Genomic DNA, 25,390 nt, shown 5'->3' with positions numbered 1-25,390 from the left:
TTCCAGTAGGAATTAATTTTAATGATTTAAAAATGAGTCTGTACAAAACCAGCAGTGCCAGTTGGTGCCTCCAGCCTGCAGCTATGGGGTCTCCTCCAACACTATCTCTTCGGCCAGTTGTGCCGGAAGCCTCTGCAGAGAGAGATGAAAACCAATTACTTCTTTCCGTTTGGGAGCTGTGCAAATCTTAGGAACAGAGAAGGATGGGCTTGCTCAGGGTCCCAGAGGACTGAGCAGGACAGCAATGCAAGGCTTGCACTGGTGGAGCGGGGTGTGGGCTGAACTGCGTGGAGCCTGAGGCTGCAGGGCTGTCAGGGTCTGTGGGAGCCTGAGCAGAGGGTCTGACCTAGTGTGAGCAGCTGGTGCTTGCATGAAACTACTCTTTATGAGACAACCCAAACTCACCGATTTCACTCTGATCCTTAAGAAATAAACATTTAATACCCATATGCTCTGAGGTGACCCCAGAAACTCTTAGTATAAGAAAGCTGAGAAGAGGGCTGGAGAGCCAGCTCTGAGGTTAAGAGCACTGGCTGCTTTTGCAGAGGACCTGTGTTGCTCCCCAGCACCCACATGATGGCTAACAACTATTTAGAACTCAGTTCTAGGGGCTCAGATGCCCTCTTCTGGCCTCTGCAGGTACTACATGCATGTAGTGCTCTTAAATACCTGCAGGCAAAATACACACATAAACAATAAATCTTTTTTTTTTTTTTGTCTTTTTGAGACAGGGTCTCCCTGTAGCCCCAGCTATCCTGGAACTCACTATGTAGACCAGGCTGGCCTTGAACTCACAGATACCCACCTGCCTCTGCCTCAGCCACCACGCCTGGCTAACAATAAATCTTTTTTTAAAAAGCAAGCTGAGAACAATGGAATGGATGTCCTGGGAAGTAGGCAGTGGTCATGTGGTATGTGTCATGGAGCAGATGTCCCCTCCTGGCAGAGGGGGCTCTCCTTTCCCTAGCTCGTGCCCCTGGAGGGGTCCTTTGCTGCTGCCCCAGAACAGAGGGCAGGCCTTCCTGTGGTCTGGTCTTCCTACCTACCTGTCTGATTTTCCGGTTGGAAAAGACATGCTTTTGTTCCCCAGCGACTGTTTAAATTTCTTGGCTGCAATGCATTTCTGAAAAGAGAAGAGTCATATAAGCCAATGCCACCTTGACCACCCAACATGGGGAAGCACTCGAGTTCAGGCAGCCAGTTCTGACCATAGCACCGCAGGTGTGCTGGCCACCTCCCCACATTTCAGGCAGTAAGGCTGTCACGATGAGCTGCCCAGGGACAGGAAGCTCTGTGCAGCCCACCCACTTCCTGCTGTGCTTTACACTCAGCCTGGTTCACACAGGCCTGAGTGTGGAGGATGCAGTTAGGAGCTCCCCATGCAGCCCCTCCAGGGCATGCGGAGCGCCTCCAGCCTATGCTAGGATTCCCAGGCAGCAGACTGAAATATCTTTACAACCGATGCCAAGCCAGGCATGGTGGCACACACCTGCAACTCTAGCACTTGGGGGGCTGAGGCAGGAGGATCATGAGGTCTAGGCTAGCAAACTCATGGTGGAAGGAGAGACCTCCTCAAAGTTGTCTTCTGTTCTCCACATGTGCACTGTAGTATGCCTGCACCTCCACCACTAACAATAAACTAAAAATTAAAATAAACTCTGGAGGCTGGGCGTGGTGGTGCACACCTTTAATCCCAGCACTTGGGAGGCAAAGGCAGGCGGATCTGTGAGTTCAAGGCCAGCCTAGTCTACATAGCCAGTTCCAGGACAACTGGGGCTACAGGGAAACCCTGTCTCAAAAAGACCAAAACAAAACCAGTAACAAAACCCCCCCAAACACTGCTGGGACAATCGCTAGGCATTGTCTACACTTGGGGAGAAGTGAGGTGAGGGAAAGGACGCAAAGGAAAAGGCTCCTGGACAAATCCTTGCAGCCAAGCAAGGACAACAGAAGCTCCATGAGCATGCTAGCTGCCCACTGCAGCCTTACCTTGCCAGAAGGCGCTGGCTTATTTGGGTCAAATGGGGAGGAAGGCTTGGATTTGCTGTCTCCTAGGAGTAAGAAAGGTGGGATCACGTTAGTGAGCGGACAAACACAATGGCTGACATCAGGTCAGGGGCCTGGGCTTCAAAAGTGCCAGTCGCCTGTCTGCCATCCCCTTCCCATGCTCCTAGGAGCTGTGGGCAGCCCCAAGGCCGGACTCTCCCACAGGTCTGTTCCCAGGCTGGCAGGGGCACATCACCACTTTTGCATCAAGATCTGATGCCCCTGTCCATGACAAAGCCCTTGTGTGTGGACTGCTCAGCCCTGCTTTCTTGCTTTCCAAGGGGTATGCTGCTCTGAAGGTGGCCACAGTCAGTGCCATGTGCACCTCTTCTGGGCACAGGGACCCTCTAGGCTAAGGGGTCACAGGAGGTCACTTCCTGGGCTTTTTTAGTGGTACCTTCAACCTAGTCTTGATCCTGTGGCTGTGGAAAGGGAATGGAGCCAGGGCTCCTTCCCGAGCACCGTGGTGGTTACTGAGAACTCACTTCAAAGGGGGCTGGTGGCCTTCTGTCTGTGCCACTGAGCCAGCCGTGTCCTGGGCAGGGTACACATCAGTGAAGCTGTGCCTCCTGCACTCTGCAGCTTCCTCTGACCTCAAATGGCCAAGCGTCCCCAGGGTCCAGTCTTGTTCTTACCAGCAAAAGCCTTGAAGTCTGACCGGCTGTAGTCATAAGGGGTAAAATTTTTTTCTGGGGGATCTGGGTCCTTTGGTTTCTTGGAGATTCTGAGTCGTTTCTTCTCTTGCTTTTGTTCTGTGGCCCTCGGGTCACTTGTGGCTCTCTCTCTCTTCTTAGTGGCATTTTCTAGCTATGGGTGGAGAACCGGGGAGGGAAGTGAGCGCAGAAGCTCTGCTGCCTCTGGGCCCTTGTCTGCAAGGCTTGGGGCAGATGGATTTCAGATTTGCTTCAATTTTGGCTTTTCTGCATTGGTATCTTGGGAGAGGATCCAAGTCTAAGTATGAAATTCACTTGTATTTCATATACAGTTTACGCACAAAGTCTGAAGGGAATGGAATGTTATACAGTATTTCAAGTAATTCTGTGCATGAAACCAAGTGTCATGGTGTAGCACTGCCCACTTGGGGTGTTCTGGACTATGAGCAATCTCAGATTGGGAGGTTCAACCCAGACTAGCTAGGGACTCGGCTGCTTCAGCAGTGGGGACAGGAGCTGAGGTTGGGCTTCTGGCTTAGGAACTGCAGCCAGGTCCTAACTGACAATGTCACAGGCCACTTGGGCAGGTTGAGAATGCTCTGGGTGCAGTACGAGCAAAGTCTCTAGAGGAGGGTGCAGCGCAGCAGCATCCCCAGGCTTGTCCACTGCCATGCCACAGCCCAGCGCTATGGCAGGTTACCAAAGACATAAAGGAAGAAATGGAAGAGAATTCTCATGGCAGCTGGTTTGGGGAAGAGAGTAACTGACAAGGCCAGGGCAGCTGGAAAAAACAATGACTTAATCTGAGCTGTGGAGTGAACCCTCCGATAATGGTCCAGGAAATCGTGAGCATGACCAGGGCTATCTGTTTCTCAAAAGAAAGGGCAGACGTACCGCAGCCTGCTGCCGCACAGGGATGGCCTGTCCCGCCGCAGCCGTGTACTCTTCCTTTGCCTGCTCCCGGGCAGCTGTGAGAGAGAACTGTCTGTGGAGCTCCTGCCACTTCTCCACCTGACCCGGGCCCAAGAGCCAGCACAGCCATCCCTCCCTCCACCCTGCTGCTCCACTCACTGCTTTCTCATCTCCCCTTCAGATTCCATCCAACAGGCCCACCCTGCTGTGCCTCTCTCAGGAAGCCAGGCCAACTACCACACTGAGAGTATCCATAGGGATCCCAGCCCTCCTTGTCAACAGCCAGGAGCGAGGCTTCCCCTGCAAGATGGTTCCTCTGCTGGCTCAGAAGACTCATTACAACAGGCAACGCCATCCTTCCAGCTGCTCAGACAAACCCTTTACCATCCGCACACCTTTGTTTCACATGCCACATCTAGCTTATAGCTGACAAGTGTTAGCTTTATGACAGAAAGAATCCAGGTTCTGACTTCATGCCAGTCACCATTTTTGGTTTTGTTTTGTTTTCATTTTGAGACAGGGTGCAGCCCTAGCTGGTTTGGAAGTCACTATGTAGACCAGGGTGGCCTTGAACTTAGAGATCCACCTGCCTCTGGCTCCCAAGGCATGTTAAAGGCATGTTTCCATACCTGGCTGCCAGTCACTTCTTACTGTTCTGTTCTCTCTCTTTTTTGGTGAGGGGTTTTGAGACGGGGTCTCCCTGTAGCCCTAGCTGGTTTGGCACTTGCTATGTAGACCAGGCTAGCCTCAATTTCAGAGATTCACCTGCCTTTGCCTCCTGAGTGCTGGATTAAAGACATGCACCATCATGCCTGGCCTTCAGTGGAGTCTCTTAAGTGGACCTCAGTCCTTCCTTCCCTCTAATCTACTCTCAGCCCTGAGCTAGTATGATCTTTGTGAGCCTATTAGTCAGAAACCCTCCTCTGCTCAGAGCCTTGCCCAGTTCATTGCAGGGAAATCTAGCCCCCCACCCCCACCCCCTGCTCATGGCCTTTCCAGCAGCCTTGCCGTGCTATTCCTGGGCATGCCAGCAAGCTACAGCACAGGGCTGTGACTCTGCCTTTGGTCCACTCTCCCCCTAGATCCATGCATGTCTCTGCTCCACTTCACATGTGCGACTGACTGCCTTTTCCCACCAGTGACTAACCAGCTATGCAGCCACACTCCGCCTAGCTCTGTGCATACTGCCTCCTGCTTTTGGACAGAAGGGCAGAGCACACATGGGGTTAACCATACACCATCTTCAGCAGAAGTTAAGCTCAGAAGTGGGGCTGGGCCTGCCCTGCTCATTGCCACTCAGGGTTGGGACCCCTACCAGATATCCCTCAGTCAGAAACGCCAGGGGTGTCCCTTCACAAAGACCCTATTTACAAGGGCTCGAACACTACCTGTCTGCTCAGCTGCCTTCTTCTTGGCCGTCTCTTTAGAGTCTTTCTGGACCTGTACCTGGCTGGCCAGCTTCCAGCGATTGCTGATCTATAACGAAAACAGACATGACCAAAAAAACCCAAAACAAACCCTAAACAAAACCCCCCCAAAATCCTCCTAGACTTAGCCCCACCCAGGAGTACCTTACTGACCTCACTGGCTTTGAGACAACTGACCTAATAAGTACACACATTCTAAGTCACAGATCGCAAATCTAAGAACACAAAGACACTGTTTATAAACTCCTTCCCAGGCACCATGCTGGAGGTGCCTGTATGCAGCATCCCAATGGAGCTAACCATGTTTTCCTTTACATCCCACTCAGGGAGGTGGCTTTAGGCCATCATCTAGGTGATTCAAGTACATGAAGGGATGGACAGCTGCTCAGCGCGCCTCACTGGGGGACGGATGGGGACGACACAGGACAAGCAAAGCCCACTTGACTCCCTCCCACTCTTATTTTGGTTTCTGAGACAGAGCTTCTGAGTCCAGGCTAGTTGCCAACTTGTCATATAGCCAAGGATGACTTTGAACAGATCCCTGTTTCCATTTCCCAAGTACTGGATTAAAGATGTGTACTGCAGACTCGCCATTTCTGATTTTCTTCCTAAGACAAAGTCTCACTTATGTGGCCCTGGTAGGCCTCCAACTCACAGAGATCTGCCTGTTTTTGTCTCCCAAGTGCTGGGACTAAAGGTGTGTGCCACCATGCCCAGCTTCTTTTTTTTTTTTTTTAGGTAAGTGCACTACCACTAAACCAAGTCTCCAGCTTCGGGACTCCCCACTGTCCTTTAAAATGTTTGGATTACATTTTATTCTGTGTGTGTGCATACGTGTGCACACTGCAGAGTATGTGGTAGTCAGAATACAACTTGTGGGAGTCAATTTTCTCCTCCTGCCATCTGGGTTCCAGGGGTCAAACTCGGTCAGGCTTGGTGGAAGACTCCTTCACCTACTGAGCCATCTTGTTGGCCTTGGGACTCCCCCTTTCTAAAAGTAGGTTAACCCCCAAGCTACTGGGTGTCAAGAGCTCATCCTTGCTGCGGGGATGGAGGAAGCTTTGATTCAACTCGCTGTCCGTCACAGGAACACTGAATGGACCCATGGGAGGGGCATTATCTTTCATAATGCAACTAAAAACAAACCTCACAGTGTAACACAGTGCTTTTCAAATTTAAGCTGCAAAACTTTTAAGAGGCTTAAAGCAACATACACATATAAAAATGTAATAAACTATACTATTTATATACTTTTGTACTTTATTACATGTAAATTACTCAATTAGAAAAACACAAAACAATTTTTTTTTTCCAGTGCTAGAGTTTGAATCCAAGGTCTCACATATAAGACAAGCACTCTTCTATTTCACTAGGCCCCTGAAACCAAAGCCTTTTTTGAGGCAGGGCCTCATGTAGTCCAGGTTAGCCTAGAATTCATTATGGAGATGAAGAAGACTCTGAACTTCTGATCTTCCTGCCGTCACCTCCCAAGTGCTGGGATTACAGATGTCTGCCACCATGCCAGGCTTATGTGGAACTGGGGCTTGAACCAGAGCTTCTCGCATGCCAGGCAAGCATGCTACTAACTGTGCTACACCTCCAGCCTCAAAGCCTGTTTGTTTTTGAGACAGGGTCTCCGTGTAGCCCCAGCTGGCCTGGAACTCATTATGTAGACCAGACTGGCCTCTGTCTCACAGAGATCCACCTGCCTCTGCTGGGATTAAAGGTGTGCACCACCATACCTGGTTCCAAAGCCTGTTTCTTAAAGAGACTTCCAAGGGCTTCTGGGAACTTGACTGCAAGTTCTGCTCATCTCCCTAGAAGCATGCTTTGACAGAAAGGGCCTTTGCGTCCATTTTCAAGGGCTTATGCAGGATCTGAAGCCCATCCACATGGTGCCTGCCTACTCGTTCAAACAGGGAGCCCCCTCCTAGAAAGCCACTCTGAGAATCCACTTACTTCATAAATTTTTGAGGAAGGATCAAACTTTGCTGCTTGAGAGATGTGGGCCTTGTGTTCCAGAGAAGGCAGGAACTGCAGAAAGGAAACAGTCACAGAGGACGCCAAGAGGAAGTATCCTGCCCGTCGAGGCACTACTGTTGCTAGTGTGGTCCCACTAGGTCTCAACTCAGAGTCCCAACCTGGATACCAGGGATAACTGACACGCCGGACTCAGGTCCCCCTCCAAAGTCCTACTGTTTTTCTCCCAGGTACAACGACGTGTTGCAGCAGAATTCCCTGCAGCGCCTGCTGGCTTTGTGCAGACGCAACTACTACTCACCATCCTAAATGGGTTTTCAAAGGACTCCATTATATTCTGGGCTTTTTTCTGTGCAACTGTCAATGGAGTCATTCCATTTTCCTCGGCACTAGGTTCCTGCAGGGACAGACCCAAACCAGTCACTTTTAACCATGTTCTTGTGACATCAGGATGAAAGCAAGAGTAACAGTTACAGCAGTTCCAATAATAGTGACCATGTGTTCTCAGACTCTCCTGAATAACACATAGTACTTATCTCCTGAACTGATGAACTCTTACTGTGCCTCACGACCTACAAGGTGACTGGTGCTCTCACCATCTTACAGGCTCTGACTTTGAAAGGTAGCAGGAAAGTCTTACTACAGGTGTGCGCCACCACGCCCAGTGCACGCTGAAATTTTTTTTATCAATTAATTTTTATTTTATGTGATGAGTGTTTTGCATGCATGTATTACGTGCATGCAATGCCCTCAGAGGCCAGGAGAGGATATCAGATCTGGAACTGGAGTTACAGACAGTTGCTAGCCACCATGTAGGTTCTGGGAACTAGACTTGGGTCCTTTGCAAAAGCGCCCAGTGCTCTTAACCTCTGAGCCACCTCTCTAGACCCCAAGCAGGGATTTCAACCCAGGTCTACCTGGGTCTTAACTGACACATGAAATTTAATATTATAGCTCTTGATAGGAAATCAATGAAAATATGCAACAGAACTTTGCTTCCAACTGAGTTCAAAAATTCAGTGCCTTTTGCTTAATTTGTAGTTATATGTGCTTGCAACACAGTAGAAACTACAGACTCTTCAGAGTAAACTGAGCACTCTCATGTTGATGTGGCCTCAAGTTCATGAACACTAGCTAGCAGTGACAGCACATGCCTGTAATCCCACACTGGGAGACGAGGCAGAAGAACTGGAAGTTTGAGGCCAGAGGGGGCTAGAGTAAGACCCTGTCTCAAAAAAAAAAAAAAAAAAAAAAAGGTCCACGTAAGCACATTAGCTGCTGTGTCACCTGACAGTGCCTACCAACATGTGGTCAACCAAGGCTCCTAGAGCTTTCTGTTCAATCACCACAGCAAGACTCAATCTAAACTTCCATTAATAAATGAGAGTAGAGTTTTATTCTCAGGCAGTACATTTTGCAGGGGACCCTTCATCTTGGCCCTGGTACAACATTCTGGTCTGATTTAACCCTGTAGCCTCCAGGGCCCCAGCTGCTCCATGATTTATCACTTACAAAGCTTAGTACCTGTTTGTGTTCAAGAAGATACTACTCCTGCTTCCTCTCTCAGTTCTGGGAAGAACAGCTTTCCTCCCCCAACACCTGGTGTCCATAGCGCTCAGCTCTATCTGTGCACTGCCTTCTATTCTAACAATGCACTCATTCAGTTCTTTTTAAATGTGTCTCTGTGTATGTCTACTTGTGTGTGTGCATGCGTGCACATGTAAGAAGTCAAAGGAAACTTGGGGTCACCTTTCAGCACGTTTGAGGCAGGGTTTCTTGTTCACCACTGAGTACACCAGGATAGCTAGCCCACAAGTTTTAAGCGACTTTCCTTTCTCCGCCTCCTGTATCACTGATGGCTTGCTCAGGTTACAGATGTGTACTATAGCATCTGGTCTTTACATGATTTCTGGGGATCCAAACTTTGTCTTCATGCTTACACGCAAAGTATTTTCCACCAAATGCCTCCCTAGCCCTTTGGGCCTTCCTTTTTGCAGGGAGCCTAGAGTTGCAATTGTGGGCAGAAAGCAGCAGCCCAGGGGCAACAGACAAGGCTCTGTCATAGCCACATGTTTCTGGAACACAGGACAGCGCAGGCAAGGCACACAGAGTCTCCAGAATGGACAGAGTCACTCACGACTGTGACCACCATAGCCTCGCCAAGGGTTAGGCAACAAGAATCTGTCATTCCCTAGAGCCTGCCCTGGCTGCTCCCCACTTCCTCTACAAAGAATGTTTCCAATCCCTTTTGTTGTTTCCCTAAAAGGATGTGGAGATGATGCTTGGTGTGTCAGGAACGTGAGCAAAGTATGTCCTCTAAGTTCAGCAGACAGAGCACCATCTTACCTGGTGGGCATCCAGCAGTCTAGGTCCTCCTGTCTGTCACCTGAGCCCACACCACCTTCCTCATCGGCACCTTTTCCTCTAGGGTTCCTTTCCATGCAGCACCCACAAGACACCCCCTCCCTGCCTCGAGAGCTCATGTGCCCACATTTCTCTAGTGTTGCGTTTGGTGCTGGCCTCGAAGGTGCATGCCAACTTCCAGGCAGTCAGCCCATTCGATAAGCTGACAAACCCCAGGAGCCTCAGTGCATTTTCTTGTTACTCACACTGAACAACGTGATGACAGCTGTAGCAAGAAGGCACCTGGTATCCAGAGATGGCTCCTCTCTTCCGTCCGCAAAGAGGCTCGGCTGTTTCCGAACTGGCACAGACCCTAGAGGCACAGACATCAGCAAGGTCAGGGCCTGGGGGCTCTGGGCTCAGGAAACTGGCCTTGCCTCTTGGGAGTCTAGAAAGCTTCCATCTTACCGACAATTGGGGTGACCGGGCAGTTATCTGGAGGGGCGTGGGAGCAGTCGTGGGGTCCAAAGAGAACATTCTCCAATCTCTGCATCAAAGAGAAACCAGCAGACCACTTGTAAAATTCCTAAGCAAGCTGGATTTCTCAGCCAGCAGTGCAGGTGCAGCCCTGACTGGCCTGCACGGAGCTTTGATCTCCATCCCTCCCATACGAGATGCTGGTGCTATACCTCAGTGCTGGGCAGTGGTCCACTCTTCTTCACTCCAGCCGCAGTTTCAGACTAAGGAAGAAAGGAGAAGAGGCTGGGGATGGAGCTCAGCTGGTGGAGTGCTTGCCTAGCGTGTGGGAAGCCCTGGGTTTGATCCCCCAGCGGGTGTGGTGGCGCATGCCTGTAATCCCAGCACTCCAGAGGTGGGAGCAGGAGAAGCAGAAGTTCAAGCCTATCCTGGGCTACACAAGACCCTGTCTCAAAAACAAAAACACAAAAACAAGAGGAAACTGAGGAAGGCTGTGTAAAGTCGATGACACTGCTTCCCAGGAGCCTGCTCTTCTGAGGAGGTCTCTTAAGGGTTGAGATGTCCTTTCACCCTGCACCTCTTCCAGCACTTGGCTCTGTCAATTAGTGCCGCCCAGAAGTTACTCAGTGCCTAACAGAGCTGTGTCGTGAACTACATGACTCGAGGGCTTCAGAGAGCTGGAGTCTCTCAGGCAGCAGTGTGCGCTATTATACAAACTGGACACCTAAGAAAGACTTGTTTGTAGCACTAGGGATGGGACTCATGGTCAGTCATACACACACACACACACACACACACACACACACACGGGACTCATTGTCAGCCACACACACACATACACACAGACACACACATGGGACTCATTGTCAGCCACACAGACACAGACACACACAGACGCACACACACAGGACTCAGTGTCAGTCACACACAGACACACACACACACACACTCACACACACAACTAGAGGACAACGTGAGGGAACTGGTTCTCTCCTTCCACCATGTGAAACCTGGGGATTGAACTCAGGTTGTCAGGCTGGCAGCAAGCACTTGCCAGGCATTTTTTTTTGTTTTCAGACAGGGTTTCATATAGCCCAGGCTGGCCTCAAACTCACTACATAGCTGAGGATGACCTTGAACTCCTGATGATTCTGCCTGTGCTTCCACGTGCTGGGGTTCTGAGGTGCTCCCCGCTACAACCATCTGTGTTTGTATATTCAGTGGGATGTCCCTGAATCACAAAGTCAGCTTTTCTGAATATCCATGTCTATCCTTGGTTCCCCTCCCTCCACTCTCACCTAGGCTTTGACCTTGGAGTGAGTGCTCTTGATCCCACCCCCACTATCAGCAAATCTATCTGCTGTCTGAGTGACTCCTCTGCAGTCCTTAAGGTCAGAAAGAACAGGCAATCAGCTTTTCCTTATGGAACATTCCTGCCCATGCTACCATGTGCACTCGGGTGTGAAGGCTTCACACCTGGGCTTCCACGCCAGCTCCCTCTGCCAGGATCCCTACTCTAACCCCATCTACCACATCAACTGCCTCATAACCACCATTAAATCGCCCACTTGCTGGCAAATCAACAAAATATGAAGGATAAGGCTTAGCTTTGGAGACAGAATCTCACTATGCAGCCCTGGCTAGCTTGCAACTGCTATGTAGACCAGGCTGGCCTCCAACTCACAGAAATCCGATACCTCTGCCTCCTGAGTGGTGGGATTGAAGGTGTACACCAGCACGCCTCACGTAAGGTTGAGCTTTCATAAAGTGTGTGCAGGTACCAGTGTGATGGCTGAGCAGGGAAAGGCACTGCTGCCAGGTACAAAGACCTGAGCTCAATACCTGGGACCCATGTGACAGAAGGAAGCACCGACCTCTCCAAGTTTGTTTTCTCATCTCTATGTATGTGCTGTGGCACACACACACGCAGACAAATATCATTTAAAAATTAAGAAAAGCTAGGCATGGTGGTTCTCGCCTTTGGTCCCTAAAGTGGGGAGGGCAGTGCAGGCTGGACAGCAGGCAGATCTCTGTGAGATCAAGCCACCCTGGACTACACAGCAAGTTCAAGGCCTGCTGGGGCTACAAGGAGACCATCTGATAAAACCAAAAAGAAAGAAAATGCAGGGGCTAAGGTTATATACAGCTCAGGGGAGGAATACCTGTGCCTCATAGGGAGGCCCTAGGCTCAAACCCTAACAACAAAAAAACAAAACCATACCGCAAATCTCAAAACCAGTAATAAGCAAGCAGTTATAGCAAAGGAGGCACACCCACTGGATATCCTTAGTTATTCAAAACAGGAGAGCAGTAGCTCAGGGGTTTCGGAGATGACAGAGTCAGAGAACAGTAAGAACAGGCCTGCTGGGTCCAGCCTGGAGCAGAAACACTACATACCTTTAGCAGGGGCATCTCTCGAGCCTGCTGGACTAAAAGGTGCATCTCATTGATCTGCTGCCGAACAAGAGGGGGCACTGGGTTGCAGCAAGCTATGATGCCCTGAGGCTCCCTGAAAACAAGAAGAAAACTCAGCTCATCACAAAGCACTGCCCTTCAAGGCTCCCTGACAAGAATAATGACTGTGGGCTGTGGACATAGCTCAGCTGGCAGAGTGCTTGCCCGACACGCACAAAGCCTTGGGCTTGACCTCCAGCACAAATGTAAACCAGGTGTGGTGCTGCATGCTGGTTATCTGAGCACTTGGGAGTAGGGGCAAGAGGATCAGATGTTCAAGATCATCCTCAGCTCCATGATGAGCTCCATGTGAGACACTGTCTCAAAAAATAAAGCCACAGGAAAAAAATGCAGCTCACAGAGGGCAGTGCACAGGCACTCTGCTACGCCAGGTCCCAGCAGTGTTGAGTCTCAATTTTTTCTTCCTATGTATGCTTCAATTAATATGACAAAATGATTAAAACACGAGGCTTTAACTTGGAAAACGTACAGATGCAAGAATCTGGGATGGTTCTTCCTCTCTTACAGGGCTGCTGTAGGTTCAGACACTTACTGGAACTTGACACAAGGCATAGCCATGGCAACATGCCAGTTCAGAAGTTTTTAGCTCTTACCCAGAAGCCCTCAGGCAGGAATTGTGGATCCCTTGGCCTTGCTGCCTTCCAAGTTTGGAGCACTGACCTCTACATAAACAGGGTAAAGCAACAGAAACGCCTGTGAAGCACAGCCGTCCGCTCTTAGACTTACTTAGGCAGCTCTTCAGCTATCTTTAGCATCATATGGTTTGGCAGAACGTATCTGAAAGAAAATACACACAAGATCACATTAAATTCAGCTAGCAAGTACCACTACATGTGTAATGCCACACCAGCCTTCATGGGAGAGGAAAAGAAGTTCCTGTTATCAGAGCTGATCAGCTACAGTACTGAAGGAACCTGAGTCTCGTACCCGTAGCTCTCGTCCTCCCTGCGGGCTGTCTTATCCCTCCAGGCGAACAGCAGCTGGAAGGCGGCCAGCTGCTGTGAGTTCAGGTGCTTCTTCTGCTTCCTGTATAGCTCCAGATAGGACTCATCCGTGAAGAGGGGTTTGACGAATTTCTACAAACATCAGAGAATATTCAAGCTCAATGATGCTTCGGGTGAGGCTCAGTGACCGAGTGCTGCCACGTGCTCACCACATGCGTGCCACGTGCTTGATCCTCAGCACTACAGTAAAAGAGCAAAAGAGACCAACGAAATAAAAGCTGTGTCCTGGGCACTTCAAGGCGCTTGGCTCTGGTATTAAAAGAACAAAGGGCCGGGTGTGGTGGCGCACGCCTTTAATCCCAGCACTCAGGAGGCAGAGGCAGGCGGATCTCTGTGAGTTGAGGCCAGCCTGGTCTCCACAGCGAATCCAGGCCAGCTGGGGCTACAGGGAGATACTGTCTAAAAAAGAAAAAAAAAAAAACAACAAAAAAAACTGCTTTGAGATTCCATCTCACCCTGGTCAACACAACTCCAGCCTTGTCTACCTAGTGAGTTCAAGGCCAGCTTAGACCACATGAAACCCCCATCAAAGACAAACAAATAAAAGTAAGCAAGTGACAACAAATGCTGGTGAGCATGTGGAGGAAAGACATCTTCATACACTGATGGTGGGAATGTAAACTGCTGCAATCACTGTGGAGGTTTCTCAAATCACAAAACAACAAATGCCCGAAAATGGCACTACCACAGGCCTCAGCTATACTACTGAGCATGTACCTGAAAGAATCTAGGTCTACACATCACAGATACTTGCATGTCCAGGTTTGTTGCTGTTCTATTCACAATAGCTAAGAGATGGAGCCAGCCCCGATGTCAAAAGATAAATGGATAAAGATGTGGTACGTATAACACAGTAGTTTCTCTTTTTTTGTGTGTACATTTGCATGTGCTTGTGAGCAGCTTGTTAAGGCCAGACAGAGGTCAACACTGAGTATCTCCCTCAATTGCTCTCCACACTATTTTGAGACAGGGTCTCTCACCAAACCTGGAGTTGCAGATTCAGCTAGACCAACTGCCCAATGAGCCCCAGGTTACTCCTATCCCTGCCTCAGTGCTGGGATTACAGGTGGGTGCCACCATTGTAGCTTTAAAAAGAAAAAGGTTCTGGGGACTGGAGAGATGGCTCAGCGGTTAAGAGCACTGACTGCTCTTGCAGAGGACCCGGGTTCGATTCCCAGTACCCACATGGTGGCTACGAACCATCCTTAACTCCAGTTCCAGGGGAACTGAAGCCCTCTTCTGACCTCTGTGGCATTGTACGACACGGGCACGCTCACATACATGCAGGCAATATACTCATATGAAGTGAGAGCATTATGTTAAGCTAAGTAAGCCAGACTCAGAATACCCAACAATTTCTCTTATGCAGAATCTAGATCCATTTTTGTGTGTGCAGATCATAAAACTAGAAAGGGGGTCAAGAAGGGACAAAGAGGTCTTGAGGTGATATGGGAAACAAGGGCAATAAATTCATGTGGCATGAAAGCAGAGGGGGACTACTGAGGGATGGGGGGCAGCAAGAGGGGTGTGGAGAAGGGGGGGCAGTGGACGAGGGGGCTGCAGAAGAAAGCATAATGGTATATGTGTGTGGAAAAGCCTCAAGAGCCACTGTGTATGCTGACCTTAAGAGTTAAAGAGAAGAACCCAACCAGAACCAGACAGCGTGGGTGGTGGGTTTATGTGGCTCTGGTGACACGGTACCTTGAGACAGATGTCCCTGCTCCGCTGCCACACCACTTGCAACTGCGCAGGGTGCTCGTTGCCTCGCTCCCACAGCGCCAGTCTCATTTGGTCATAGATGTAAAGCAGGTAATGGGTGTCATCCCTCGCATAGTTTATCATTTCCTCTGGCAGAGGGCTAGAGTTACAAAAGAGGACGTGACTTCACGGATTTCCTTAGGGATAGCCATCCAACCTGTCTGTGTTGGGTGCCAGGACTTTGGGGGCCCCTTCCGATTCTGATTCCAAACTAAGGTCATAGCAATACTTTCTGCATCCCAATATGAGAAACTGTTATTTAACATCCAGGCAGAGTCAGAGTGATAGTATAGTTAAAATAAGGGTGCTGTAGTCCTGATGTGATGCTTAGCTGAGTTGTCTGTCCTTAACCTGAGCTTTCTTGCTCAGCTGTGAAAAGGAGTCAAACACTTAGGCTGGTGTGAGGATGACCCAGGACATTATCCCTATAGCATTCAGCCCAGGGCTGGGAGGAGGGTAATGCCTCAATAATGGAGGGGGTTTTCAGATGTCACTAATCTTCTATTGGGACACACTAGTCCAAATACATTTTTCTTTTTTATATTTATAAATACTGATATGTGCAAATGGGAAGATTGTTTCAGCCCCAGGGAAGTAACAGGCTATGGGAAGGTGAACAAGGTGGACCAGGCCTCCAGGTTAACAACAACCACACTTTCTTCTGCCGTCTGCATGTCTTGCCATGGGCATACTGACCGTATCCTCCAGTCTGCCAGCTGATACTGCTTGTTTGACTCCACACCACAGTAGAGTCTCAGCAGGTGGTCAAGTGAGTGACGACCAAGGTTGAGAAGCCGAGCAGCCTGGTGTGTGTCAAACATGTTCACCACGTAGAGCCCGAAGTCTTTCTGTAACCACTCTATGTCGGAGTCAGCACCATGGAAGACCTAAAAACAATAAAAACCCGTGCAGCTCACACCAGCGCTAGGATACTCACCTGTCATCACCTGGGCCCTGAAACAGTTACGGACACCGTTTATGTTTATGGGTGGTAACAAGCTATCTTGGGGTTCCCATGGGGTCTAGGCTTAGCAATTTAGTATTCGGAGCCTCAGGGACGATGACACCGCTTCCTCTTAACTTCACTGCGTCTAGGTTGGAAGAGTGAGGTGGAATCCTGAAGAGCACTGCAATCCTGCTCCACAGGCAGGACCACAAAGCCTGGCTGACCTTAACGATTGCCGGGTCTGTGAGGCTCTCGTTGAGAATGTACATGTCACTGCGGAGCTCCAGGGTGTCCACAATGAAGTCTTCTGTTCGGGTGGAAATTTGCATCAGGCAGGTCAGTCCTAGGAAGCTTCTGTAAGAGTGATGCTAAAACACAGGGAGAGCAGGGGAAATGACTTAGTAGCTCCCTTCACCCTTCTATTTTGTGGTGTTGAGGACTGAACCTAGGGTCTCCCACTGAGCTACATGTCAGCCCTCCTCTGCCAATTATGGGAAGTCAGCTACAGAAGTACACATTTTCAGAAAAAAAATTAAGGTTGAGGCAGGAGAATGGGCTGGAGTTTGAAGCTAGCCTGGCTATAAAGTAAGTTTAAGGTGAACCTGGGCTACAGCATGATACTTTGTCTCAACTCCCCAACCCCAAAGATTAAAATCAGTGCTAAGTTTTGACATCTCAACTAAGTGAACTCACAGGAAATTTAGAAATTTCACTCAAGGTGAATTATAAGATACCTCCAAGTCTACTGCAAATTCTTGACAATGTAAGAGCTTTTCGTTGAGCTCCACAAGGTCGTCCAGGGAGGACACAAAGTGGCAGGGTGTTTCTTCCACAGGTCGGTACAACTGGATCAAGAAAGTGGTGGGAAAGACAACTGAGCACCAATCCCACTAAAGGATAAATGCATATTAAATCCAAGAGAAGACCCAAAGTTTGCGACCTCCTAAAGGAACTGAAGGGAAAATCAAAATTTCAAACTAGTGCCTTGACGCTTCTTCCCAGGCCCCGATACCAGCCTCAAAATTCAGGTTGTGCACTAACCTGGGGTCGGGGCTTCTGAAACACTGAATCTGGTGGAGAAAAGTGATCAAGTTCATACTGATAAGGATGTGCAAACCTGAGTAATAGCAACACAAAAGAAAAACACTGGTTAATTTCACAATTCAAAGGGAAAACAGCTGCTCGAATATAATGCCTATAAACAAATGAGTAGGTAGGGATGCGGCTCCGTTGGTAGAGTGCTTGCCTACCCTGAACAAAGCCCTATGTTCCATCCAACAGCAGGGTGGCACAGGCCTGTAATCTCTGCATCTGGGAAGCAGAGGCAGGTGGATCTCTGTTAATTGGACATCAGCCTGGTCTACACAGTGAGTTCCAGGCCAGCTGGGGCTACAGGGAGACAAAAAAAAAAAAAAAAAAAAAAAAAAAAAAAAAAAAAAGAAGTTCAAGGTCATCCTCAGGACTCGGCAAAAGTGTGGCCAGACTAGGACACATGAGACAATGAATGTCTCAAAAAACTCTCAAAACAAACAAAAAACAGTCCACCAGCAGCAGCAACAACAAATAACAAAAAATGAGAGGATCACATTGTGAAAATAACTTGTCTTCACACAAAGGAAGTTCTAGGTCAGCCTGGGCTACAGAGTGAGACCCTATCTCAAAACAAGCAAACAGGCCGGCATGGTGGTGCACGACTTTAATCCCAGCACTCAGGAGGCAGAGGCAGGTGGATCTCTGTGAGATCAAGATCAACCTGGGCTACATGGCCAGTTCCAGGCCAGCTGGGCTACAGGAGCACCCTGTCTTAAACAAACAAACCCCACAACCAGAGGCTGTGCCAAGCTCCTTGAGGGCAGGTTACCCTTCCTTCCCTTTGTTTCTCTAGCACTTGGCACATGGTCTCATAGTGCAAGGTAGGGCAGACTCTGGACTGCGAGGTCAATACCAGCAAAGCTCTGCCATGTGTGGGGAAGGGGGGGCAAGCCATGGGGCGCATGTGGAAGTCACAGGACAACCCAAGTGTCAGTCTTTGCCTTCTATCCTGAGAAATGGTCTCTGGTTTGCTGCACATATGCCAGGCTGGCTGCCCTGCAAACTACTAGGAATTCTCCTGTCCATGCTTCCCAGACTCCACAGGACACATGATAATATGCCAGCTTTATGTGGGTTCTGGAGATCTGAACTCGTGTCCTCACACTTGAACGGCAAGCATTTTACCTACCGAGTCATCTCCCCCAGCCCCTTAACAAAGTTCTTAGAACATTTTTGCATCATATTGACGTCCACTGGTGTGCTTTTTTTTTTTTTTCTTTTTGAGACAGGGTCTCCCTGTAGCCTCAGCTGTCCTGGAACTCACTATGTAGACCAGGCTGGCCTCAAACTCACAGTGATCAGCCTGCCTCTGCCTCCCGAGTGCTGGGATTAAAGGCGTGGGCCACCAGGCTCCGCTGGTCTACTTTTAAAAATCTTTGTTTGTGTGTGTATGTCTAAGTGTACCAGTGCATGCAATGCCTGTGGGGGCTGGAAGAGGGGGTCAGATTCCCTGGAACTGGAGTTCTAGATGGTTGTTAGGTGCCATGTGGGTGCTGGGAACCTAACGCAGATCCTCTGCAAGAACAGTCTGTGCTCTTAACTGCAGAGCCATCTCTCCAGTCCCTTCCCGTCTTTTTTGCAGGGCGCTAGGGGTGGGGGTGGGGACACCAAAAAAAGAGAGTCTCACCATGTATTTCTGACTGGTATGGAGCCTTCAGAGATCCACCTGCCTGTACTGGGGTTAAAGGCGTGCACTACCACACCTGGCTCCACTGGTGTTTTCATTAATTTTTTTGATGCAGGGGATTTAACTTAGGGCCCTCAGACATGCTAGACCACTCTATCACTAAGCTATACTCCCAGTCCACCTGCTAATTTAGTGAAGTTTATTTATCAATTTTTTTTCATATGTTGAGACAAGAGTCTGAACTGTGTAGCTCAGGCTGGCCTTGAACTTGTGATCCTTCTGCCTAAGTATCCCAAGTTCTTGGATTACAGGTATGAGTCTCTATGGCAGCCCTAAGTGGAGTTTTCCCAAGATGCTTACACTGTGAGTAAAAACTGCCCTTTCCCTTGCTGAATTCTGAGTTAGCCCCACCCACATGTCTGAGCCTCTACCTCAGAAAGGAAGAAGAAAGGCAATTTTAAGTACACTGGGCTGAAACTCTGGCACTGTGACCTTAATACCTCTAATTTTTTCTAGAATCTGTAAAATGGGGGATGAGAGCAGCTACCACCCATGAGGATGACGCTGAGAACAGTGCCGTGCAGACCCCCTGCAAACAGAAATAAGGGTAAATGCTCGGACTTGTGTGAGGACAAGGTGGAAACCACTGTCTCAACGCGCTCTCATGTTCACAGTATAGACGTGAAGACAAGTAAATACAGCATAAAGGCGGGCCTGAGGGCGGACGCCCGCCATGCCAGCTCTGCGGTAGAAGCAGCAGTGCAAGATCAGCCTTAGCTACATACTAAGTTCGAGGCCCGCATGGGCTATGTAACACTCCATCCAAAGAACGCAAAAAGGCAGAGAGGCGAGTAGAAAGCCCAGACACAGGCAGACACTTACATGTCCTGCTCGACCTGCTGTGTTCGCTGCTGGTGGATGAAGTCTGCCAGGGCAGGGGGGACGTCCAAGTCCTCAGGACGATCCTGAGGGCGTTCCCGCCTTTCCTTTGTGAGAGCTGGAGACGCAAGCAGTGGCAGACACACCATCACACGAGGGGCACTTTTAGCTTAGGAGCTGATGGCTCCTCTGATGAAAATAAGGTGCAGAAGGACGTGACCCCTGCAGGGTCTCCATCAGATGCAAGGACTCAAACCCAGCAGCGCCCGCACCACTTACCCTGAGGGAGGGGCTTCTGAGCATTGGGCTTGACAAAGATTTTAGGAAGAAATGGAGTATTGGAATTGTCAATCTTTTCTCGAAACTTGAGCTGAGGTCGGATGATGTTTTTTGCATGCAGTAGTCGGAAAGTTTCAGATTTTGCTTTTTTGCCATATTCTCCTGCCTATAGTCAATATATACAAATATTTAACACAGCAACTTGATGAATTAGAAAAAGGAATTCCATTGCTAGGCAATCTGAGGGCCCTCACCTTCCGGTTCCAGCTGGACACAATTGTTTTGGGGACCTGCAGTCCTGCAGGAAGGACAGGCTGTTGATGCTTATTCACACCTGAGGCTTCATCCAGTAAAATACCCTAAGAGCAGAAAAGCAGCAGAAAAGGTTAGTATCTTCTTTTGGTGGTTAACAGTGTTAATTACCTGACATTTTCAAGAAATACATTCACATTAGCTGGGCATGGTGGTGTACGCCTTTAGTCCCAGCACTTAGGAGGCAGAGGCAGGTGGATATAAGTGAGATCAAGGCCAGACTGGTCTACATAGAGTTCGAGGCCAGCTAGGGCTATAGGTAGACTCTGTCCCAAAACAAAACAAAATAACACCCAAACCCTCCCCAAAAGAAACATATTAACAGAATTATGTACAGGATAATATATACTTGAAAGAGTAGATGAATACATATCAAAACATGCTGTAACCAGAAGTATACAGAAATTTTAACTTGTTAATTAAAAATTATTTATAAAGCATGAAAGGTCTGGAGAGATAGCTCAGCAGTTAAAGAGTCTTACAGAGGACCTGGGTTTAGTCTCAGCACCTGTATCAGGTAGCTCACAACTGCCCATAACTACAGTTCTAGGGGATCTGACACCCTCTTCTGGCCTCTATAGACACCTGCACACATGTGGTACATATACATACATTCAGGCAAAACACACATACACATAAAAAAATCTGTAAAAAGCCTGCCTTCTAAGATGAAGACCTGAATTCAACCCCAGAAATCAAGCTGGGTATAGTAGTTTGTGCACTTATAGTCCCAGTGCTGGGGAGGCACAGGCAGGCAGCTTGGTGCTTGCTAGCCGGCCAACCTAGCCTAGCTCACTTGACAAGACCCAGGCCAGTAGAAACACAAAAGGAAGTGGACAGGGCCTGAGAACATCACGTGAGGCTGATCTGACCCCCATATGCACATGTACATTCATCTGCACACACACAGTGTAGATCACTGCATAAGCAAGGACTTCAGAGCCACACTAATAAATTATAGCACCCTTCACTCAAAGACAAGGCAGGCAGCAACCATTCAGTATCAACTCTTTGAAATAGGATCCAAGTCCAAAATGACCCAACAGTGTGTAATATATCAACTACATCAGAAGACTGTATGCAATAATTACAGAAGTATAGGTGCTCGGGGGTCTGTCTCACTGGTAGAAAGCTTCCCTGATGTGCCTAAGGACGTGGATTGGGTTAGATTCCCCCATCAGTGAGAACACACACACACAGAATGAGGAGGCTGGGCATGGTGCCACATGCCTTTAATTGTAACCACCAGGAGGCAGAATCAAGTGGATCTCTGTGAGTTCCAGGCCAGCTGGTCTACACATTGAGCTCCAGGCCAGTGAGGGCTACAGAACTGTAAAGTGAACCCGTAGCATCAATGAGCACCAGGAGCAGAGGCACACCCAGGAACAACTGGTGGATGGCAGACACAGAAACCAGAAAATCTAGGGGCCACTTCAGTGTCTGCAGCACTGACACCAAGTGAAGGCTGCATTATTTTAGATGGTCTCTGTGCTGCTGTCACGCTCTGCTATGGAATTCCGCACTGACAGTGTGCTGGGCAGGACAATGGGGTGTTCAGCAGAATGTGAGTAATAGGAGTAACAGCAAACGGGCTGGAGAGCGGCTTCCTGCAATACAAACAGGGTCTGCAAGTCTACAAGGCAATGTGTAAGTAGATATTTGAAAAATTGGCCTCCATGGGGAGTCAATGTTGTTTTTTATGTTTTTAAAGATGACTAGTTGCTTAAGTGTTAAAAGGCCAACTACCAGGGCTGGAGAGATGGCTCAGTGGTTAAGAGCACTGGCTGCTCTTTCAGAGGACCCAGGTTCAATTTCCAGCATCCACGTGGTGGCTAACAACTGTCCTTAATCCAGTTCCAGGGAATCTGATGACCTCTTCTGACCTCTTGTGATCTCCATGGGCACTGTGTGACACACCGGTGTACTTACATACATGTAGGCAATATACTCATACACATAAAAATAATAAATAAAATATTTTAAAAAAAGGCCAACTATCAGAAGAGAATGTTACTACCAGTTAGATATGCTAAACTTCCTTCTTTCGTTACCCAGCGTCTGTGTCTCTCCTTGCATTTTGATACAAAAATCTCTGCATTTGCAGTTGACTTGCTTGGACAGTCACTTACCACTCTCTCCAGAATCACATCATTGGTATCAACTAGTAAATCGAACTTGTCTTCCAACTCAGTCACTTTACTTCGATCCTTAATGTTGCTGCGGCACCCATGGTATTGCATTACCCTACTCATGCTAAAGAAAGGAAAACCAAGGTCAGTGTGTATATTCTTGTACCTGTTCACAATCTGGGCAAAAACTCAAATGGCTTGGCTCATAGGGATCCCAGCACTCTGATGAAATTAATCAAACTCCAACCCTTAGAGAAGCCTTTCAAAAATAATGCCTGGCCAGGCATGGTGTGTACGCCTTTAATCCCAGCACTTGGGAGGCAGAGGCAGGCGGATCTCTGTGAGTTCAAAGACAGCCTGGTCTACATAGTGAGTTCCAGGACAGCTGGGGATACAGGGAGACTCCATCTCAAAAAGACCAAAAAAAAAAAAAAAAATGCTTGAAGTCAAGCCTAGTGGTACAAGTCCAGTTACTTGGGAGGCTGAAGCAGAAGTTTGAATGTTTAAGGTCTGCCTGGGCCAAACACAGTGAATTTGAAGCTAGCCTGGGCAACTTGGTGATACCCTGTTTCTAAAGGAAATAGATAAACAAACAAACATTAGCTTCAAGGTAATTTCTCCCAGTGATTAACAGATGGTCATCTATAACAAACTGCCCAAGATCTCACAACTAGCAAAGTTTTTTAACTTAAAAAAATTTTTTTTCAGGGCCAGAGAGATAGCTCAGTGTCTAAGAGTGCATACTACTTTTACAAAGGACCTGTTAGTTCCCAGCACCCGTATCAGGCAGCTCATAACTGCCTATAACTCCAGTTCCAGGGGATCCAACAGCCTCTTCTGGCTTCCACAGGCTTCTGCATGCATGTGGTACACATAAAGATACATATATACTGAGAGAGAGGGAGTAGGTACCTTCACCTATGTAAGTCACTTTGCCAGCTCTTTATCTTTAAAAAATTAAAAAAAAAAACAAAACCACAGATCATGTTAGGGGATAGGGAGTGGCGGTGGTGGCGGCGATGTACATCTTTGATCACAGCACCTGGGAGGCAGTGGCAAGCTCTGTTGAGTTCTAGGGCATCCTAATCTATATAGTGAAACTCTATTTCAAAAATATGGGAACTGGAGAGATTGCTCAGTGGTTAGAACACTGGCTGGTCTGGTCTCGCAGAGGATTAGGTTCAGTTCTCAGCACCCACATGGTGGCTAACAACTGTCTCTGGCTCCAGTTCAAGGGGAGCCAACACCTTCTTCTGGCCTCCATGTGCACTGCACACACATACTTAGAATACATGCAGGCAAAACATTCATTCACATAAAAAATCACAGGTCATGTGTTACCCTTGCTAATATTCATACTTGTCATTGACACAGAGCCAGGGTTTTTTTTTTTGTTGGCTGGTCCTGGGCTTCAGATCCAGGGACTCAGTCACACTGACCATGCCCCTACCACTGATTTACATTCAATTTCAGGAACAATAATTTCCTATTTCTTTTTATTTCTTTCAATTAACACAATAAAACAATACAGTACTCACCACTGAAGCAACCTGTCTCCTTGTGTTTCACAAAATGCCTGGAAGCCGGGAAAACTTCGGTAAAAATCATATTCATCACCAAATTGCGGGAGGCCTCCTGATGCCTTGGTGACTGCCACCACTGACCCAAGTGCAAACTGAAAATCCAGAGAAGATGACACATTTTAAACATTAATTGTTTTTTGCTTGTTTGAGACAGGGTCTCCCTATAGCCCCAGCTGGCCTGGAACTATGTAGATCAGGCTGGACTTGATCTCACAGAGATCCACCTGCCTCTGCCTCCTGAGTGCTGGACTAAAAGGCAAGTACCACCATGCTCAGCTAAACATGGATTCTTTCTTGGTCAGAAAATAATGATACTTGTATCCTAGGGGCCTAGAAATACAAGTGCTCAGTGGCTGGGAGCACTTGCTGCTCTTCCAGAACACCCATCCAGTTCTTAGCACCCACATCCAGTGGTTCACAATACCTTGTGACTCCAGTACCAGGGGCTCTAACACTTTCTATATGGCCTCTGGGTACCCACACACAGGTGGCATACACTCTACAAAGACACACACATATCAATAAAAATTAAAATCTAAAAGAAAAAAAATGTATTCCAGGTTGGCCTGGAACTCACTGAACTGTCCACGATGACCCTGAACTTTGCTTCTCTGGCCTCCACCTCCCCAGTACTGGAATTGTAAACATGGACCACCACATCCAGTCCATGTGGTACAGAGGATCAAATATATGGCACTGCACATACTAGGAAAGCACTCTGCCAACTGGGCCATATCCCCAGCCTTCACTTTGAGAGACAACGTCTGACATAGCTGGCCTGGACCTCACAATGTAGTCTGAGAATAACCTGCACTCCAGATGCTCCTTCCTCTACCTCCTGTGTGTTGGGATTACAGGGATGTGCCACCACGCTGGGTTGTACGCACTGGTGGGAATGAAACCCAGGGTTTCACTGTGGGTCACCTATGAAGTCATGATAGACGACGTGAATGAAGTATGTCATTATCAGTCTCATTGATAAGGATGGCCGATCCTGTGACGGCCTCATGACAGAGTTGTGTGTTTTGGGAACACATCAAGCAAATAAACCCTCTGTGTTCCTGGGGGTGGGGGACCGGCGGGAGGTGGCGCAACGGCGAGGTGGGGCACCAGGCGGCTCATTCCCTGGATGCTCACGACCAAGCGTGGCCGGGCGGATGAGGACAAGGCCCTTAGGCGCGCATGGCCTCATCCCGGCCATCCACACCGCCGAGGGCCCCGGAAGCCCACGGCCCCACGTCTGCAGCCCCAGGCCCGCTTCCGGCTCGGATGGGCGGCTCCTGGGATGGCCCGGGACCCGCGAACTCACCTTCACGAAGCTGTCTGCGTCGGGGAAGCCCGGCAGCACCATCTCCCCGTCGGGCTTGGTCGCGCTGGTCGCCGGCGGGGCCTGCTGCTCCCTGGGACTGGGAAGCGCCATCTTTTCGGTCCGCAGCGGCTCTTCTCGCGAGGCTTCCGGCTGACGCGA

At 48.8% G+C, this 25,390-nt stretch overlaps 1 protein-coding gene across 1 annotated transcript; it reads right to left on the bottom strand.

Moving 5' to 3' along the window:
- Exosc10 (exosome component 10) lies at positions 1–25,390 on the bottom strand. The gene is made up of 25 exons (XM_008831651.2): positions 25,232–25,390; positions 23,878–24,014; positions 22,340–22,463; positions 20,153–20,257; positions 19,899–20,064; positions 19,623–19,737; positions 17,063–17,138; positions 16,756–16,866; positions 16,246–16,389; positions 15,772–15,962; positions 15,019–15,175; positions 13,241–13,389; positions 13,040–13,090; positions 12,236–12,347; positions 10,051–10,101; positions 9,830–9,908; positions 9,628–9,734; positions 7,320–7,415; positions 6,998–7,072; positions 5,000–5,087; positions 3,594–3,667; positions 2,682–2,853; positions 1,990–2,051; positions 1,047–1,123; positions 1–132 (listed from the first exon to the last, which is right to left on the bottom strand). Exons 1-25 carry the CDS (start codon positions 25,340–25,342, stop codon positions 102–104), a joined length of 2,661 nt encoding a protein of 886 aa, XP_008829873.1. The 5' UTR covers positions 25,343–25,390; the 3' UTR covers positions 1–101.

The sequence above is a fragment of the Nannospalax galili genome, unplaced genomic scaffold, assembly GCF_000622305.1.
Source record: "Nannospalax galili isolate Female #2095 unplaced genomic scaffold, S.galili_v1.0 scaffold870, whole genome shotgun sequence".
Lineage (NCBI taxonomy): Eukaryota > Metazoa > Chordata > Mammalia > Rodentia > Spalacidae > Nannospalax > Nannospalax galili.
The sequence above is the reverse complement of the archived record's forward strand: the minus strand, read 5'-3'. Positions and strand labels throughout refer to the sequence as shown.

Coding starts and splice junctions, on each gene's coding strand:
- Exosc10 (XM_008831651.2), bottom strand. CDS start 25,342: ATGGCGCTTCCCAGTCCCAGGGAGCAGCAGGCCCCGCCGGCGACCAGC. Junction 13,091..13,240: donor AGGGAGGACGAGAGCTACGG/GTACGAGACTCA, acceptor ATTTTCTTTCAG/ATACGTTCTGCCAAACCATA. Junction 9,909..10,050: donor GACCACTGCCCAGCACTGAG/GTATAGCACCAG, acceptor TCTTTGATGCAG/AGATTGGAGAATGTTCTCTT.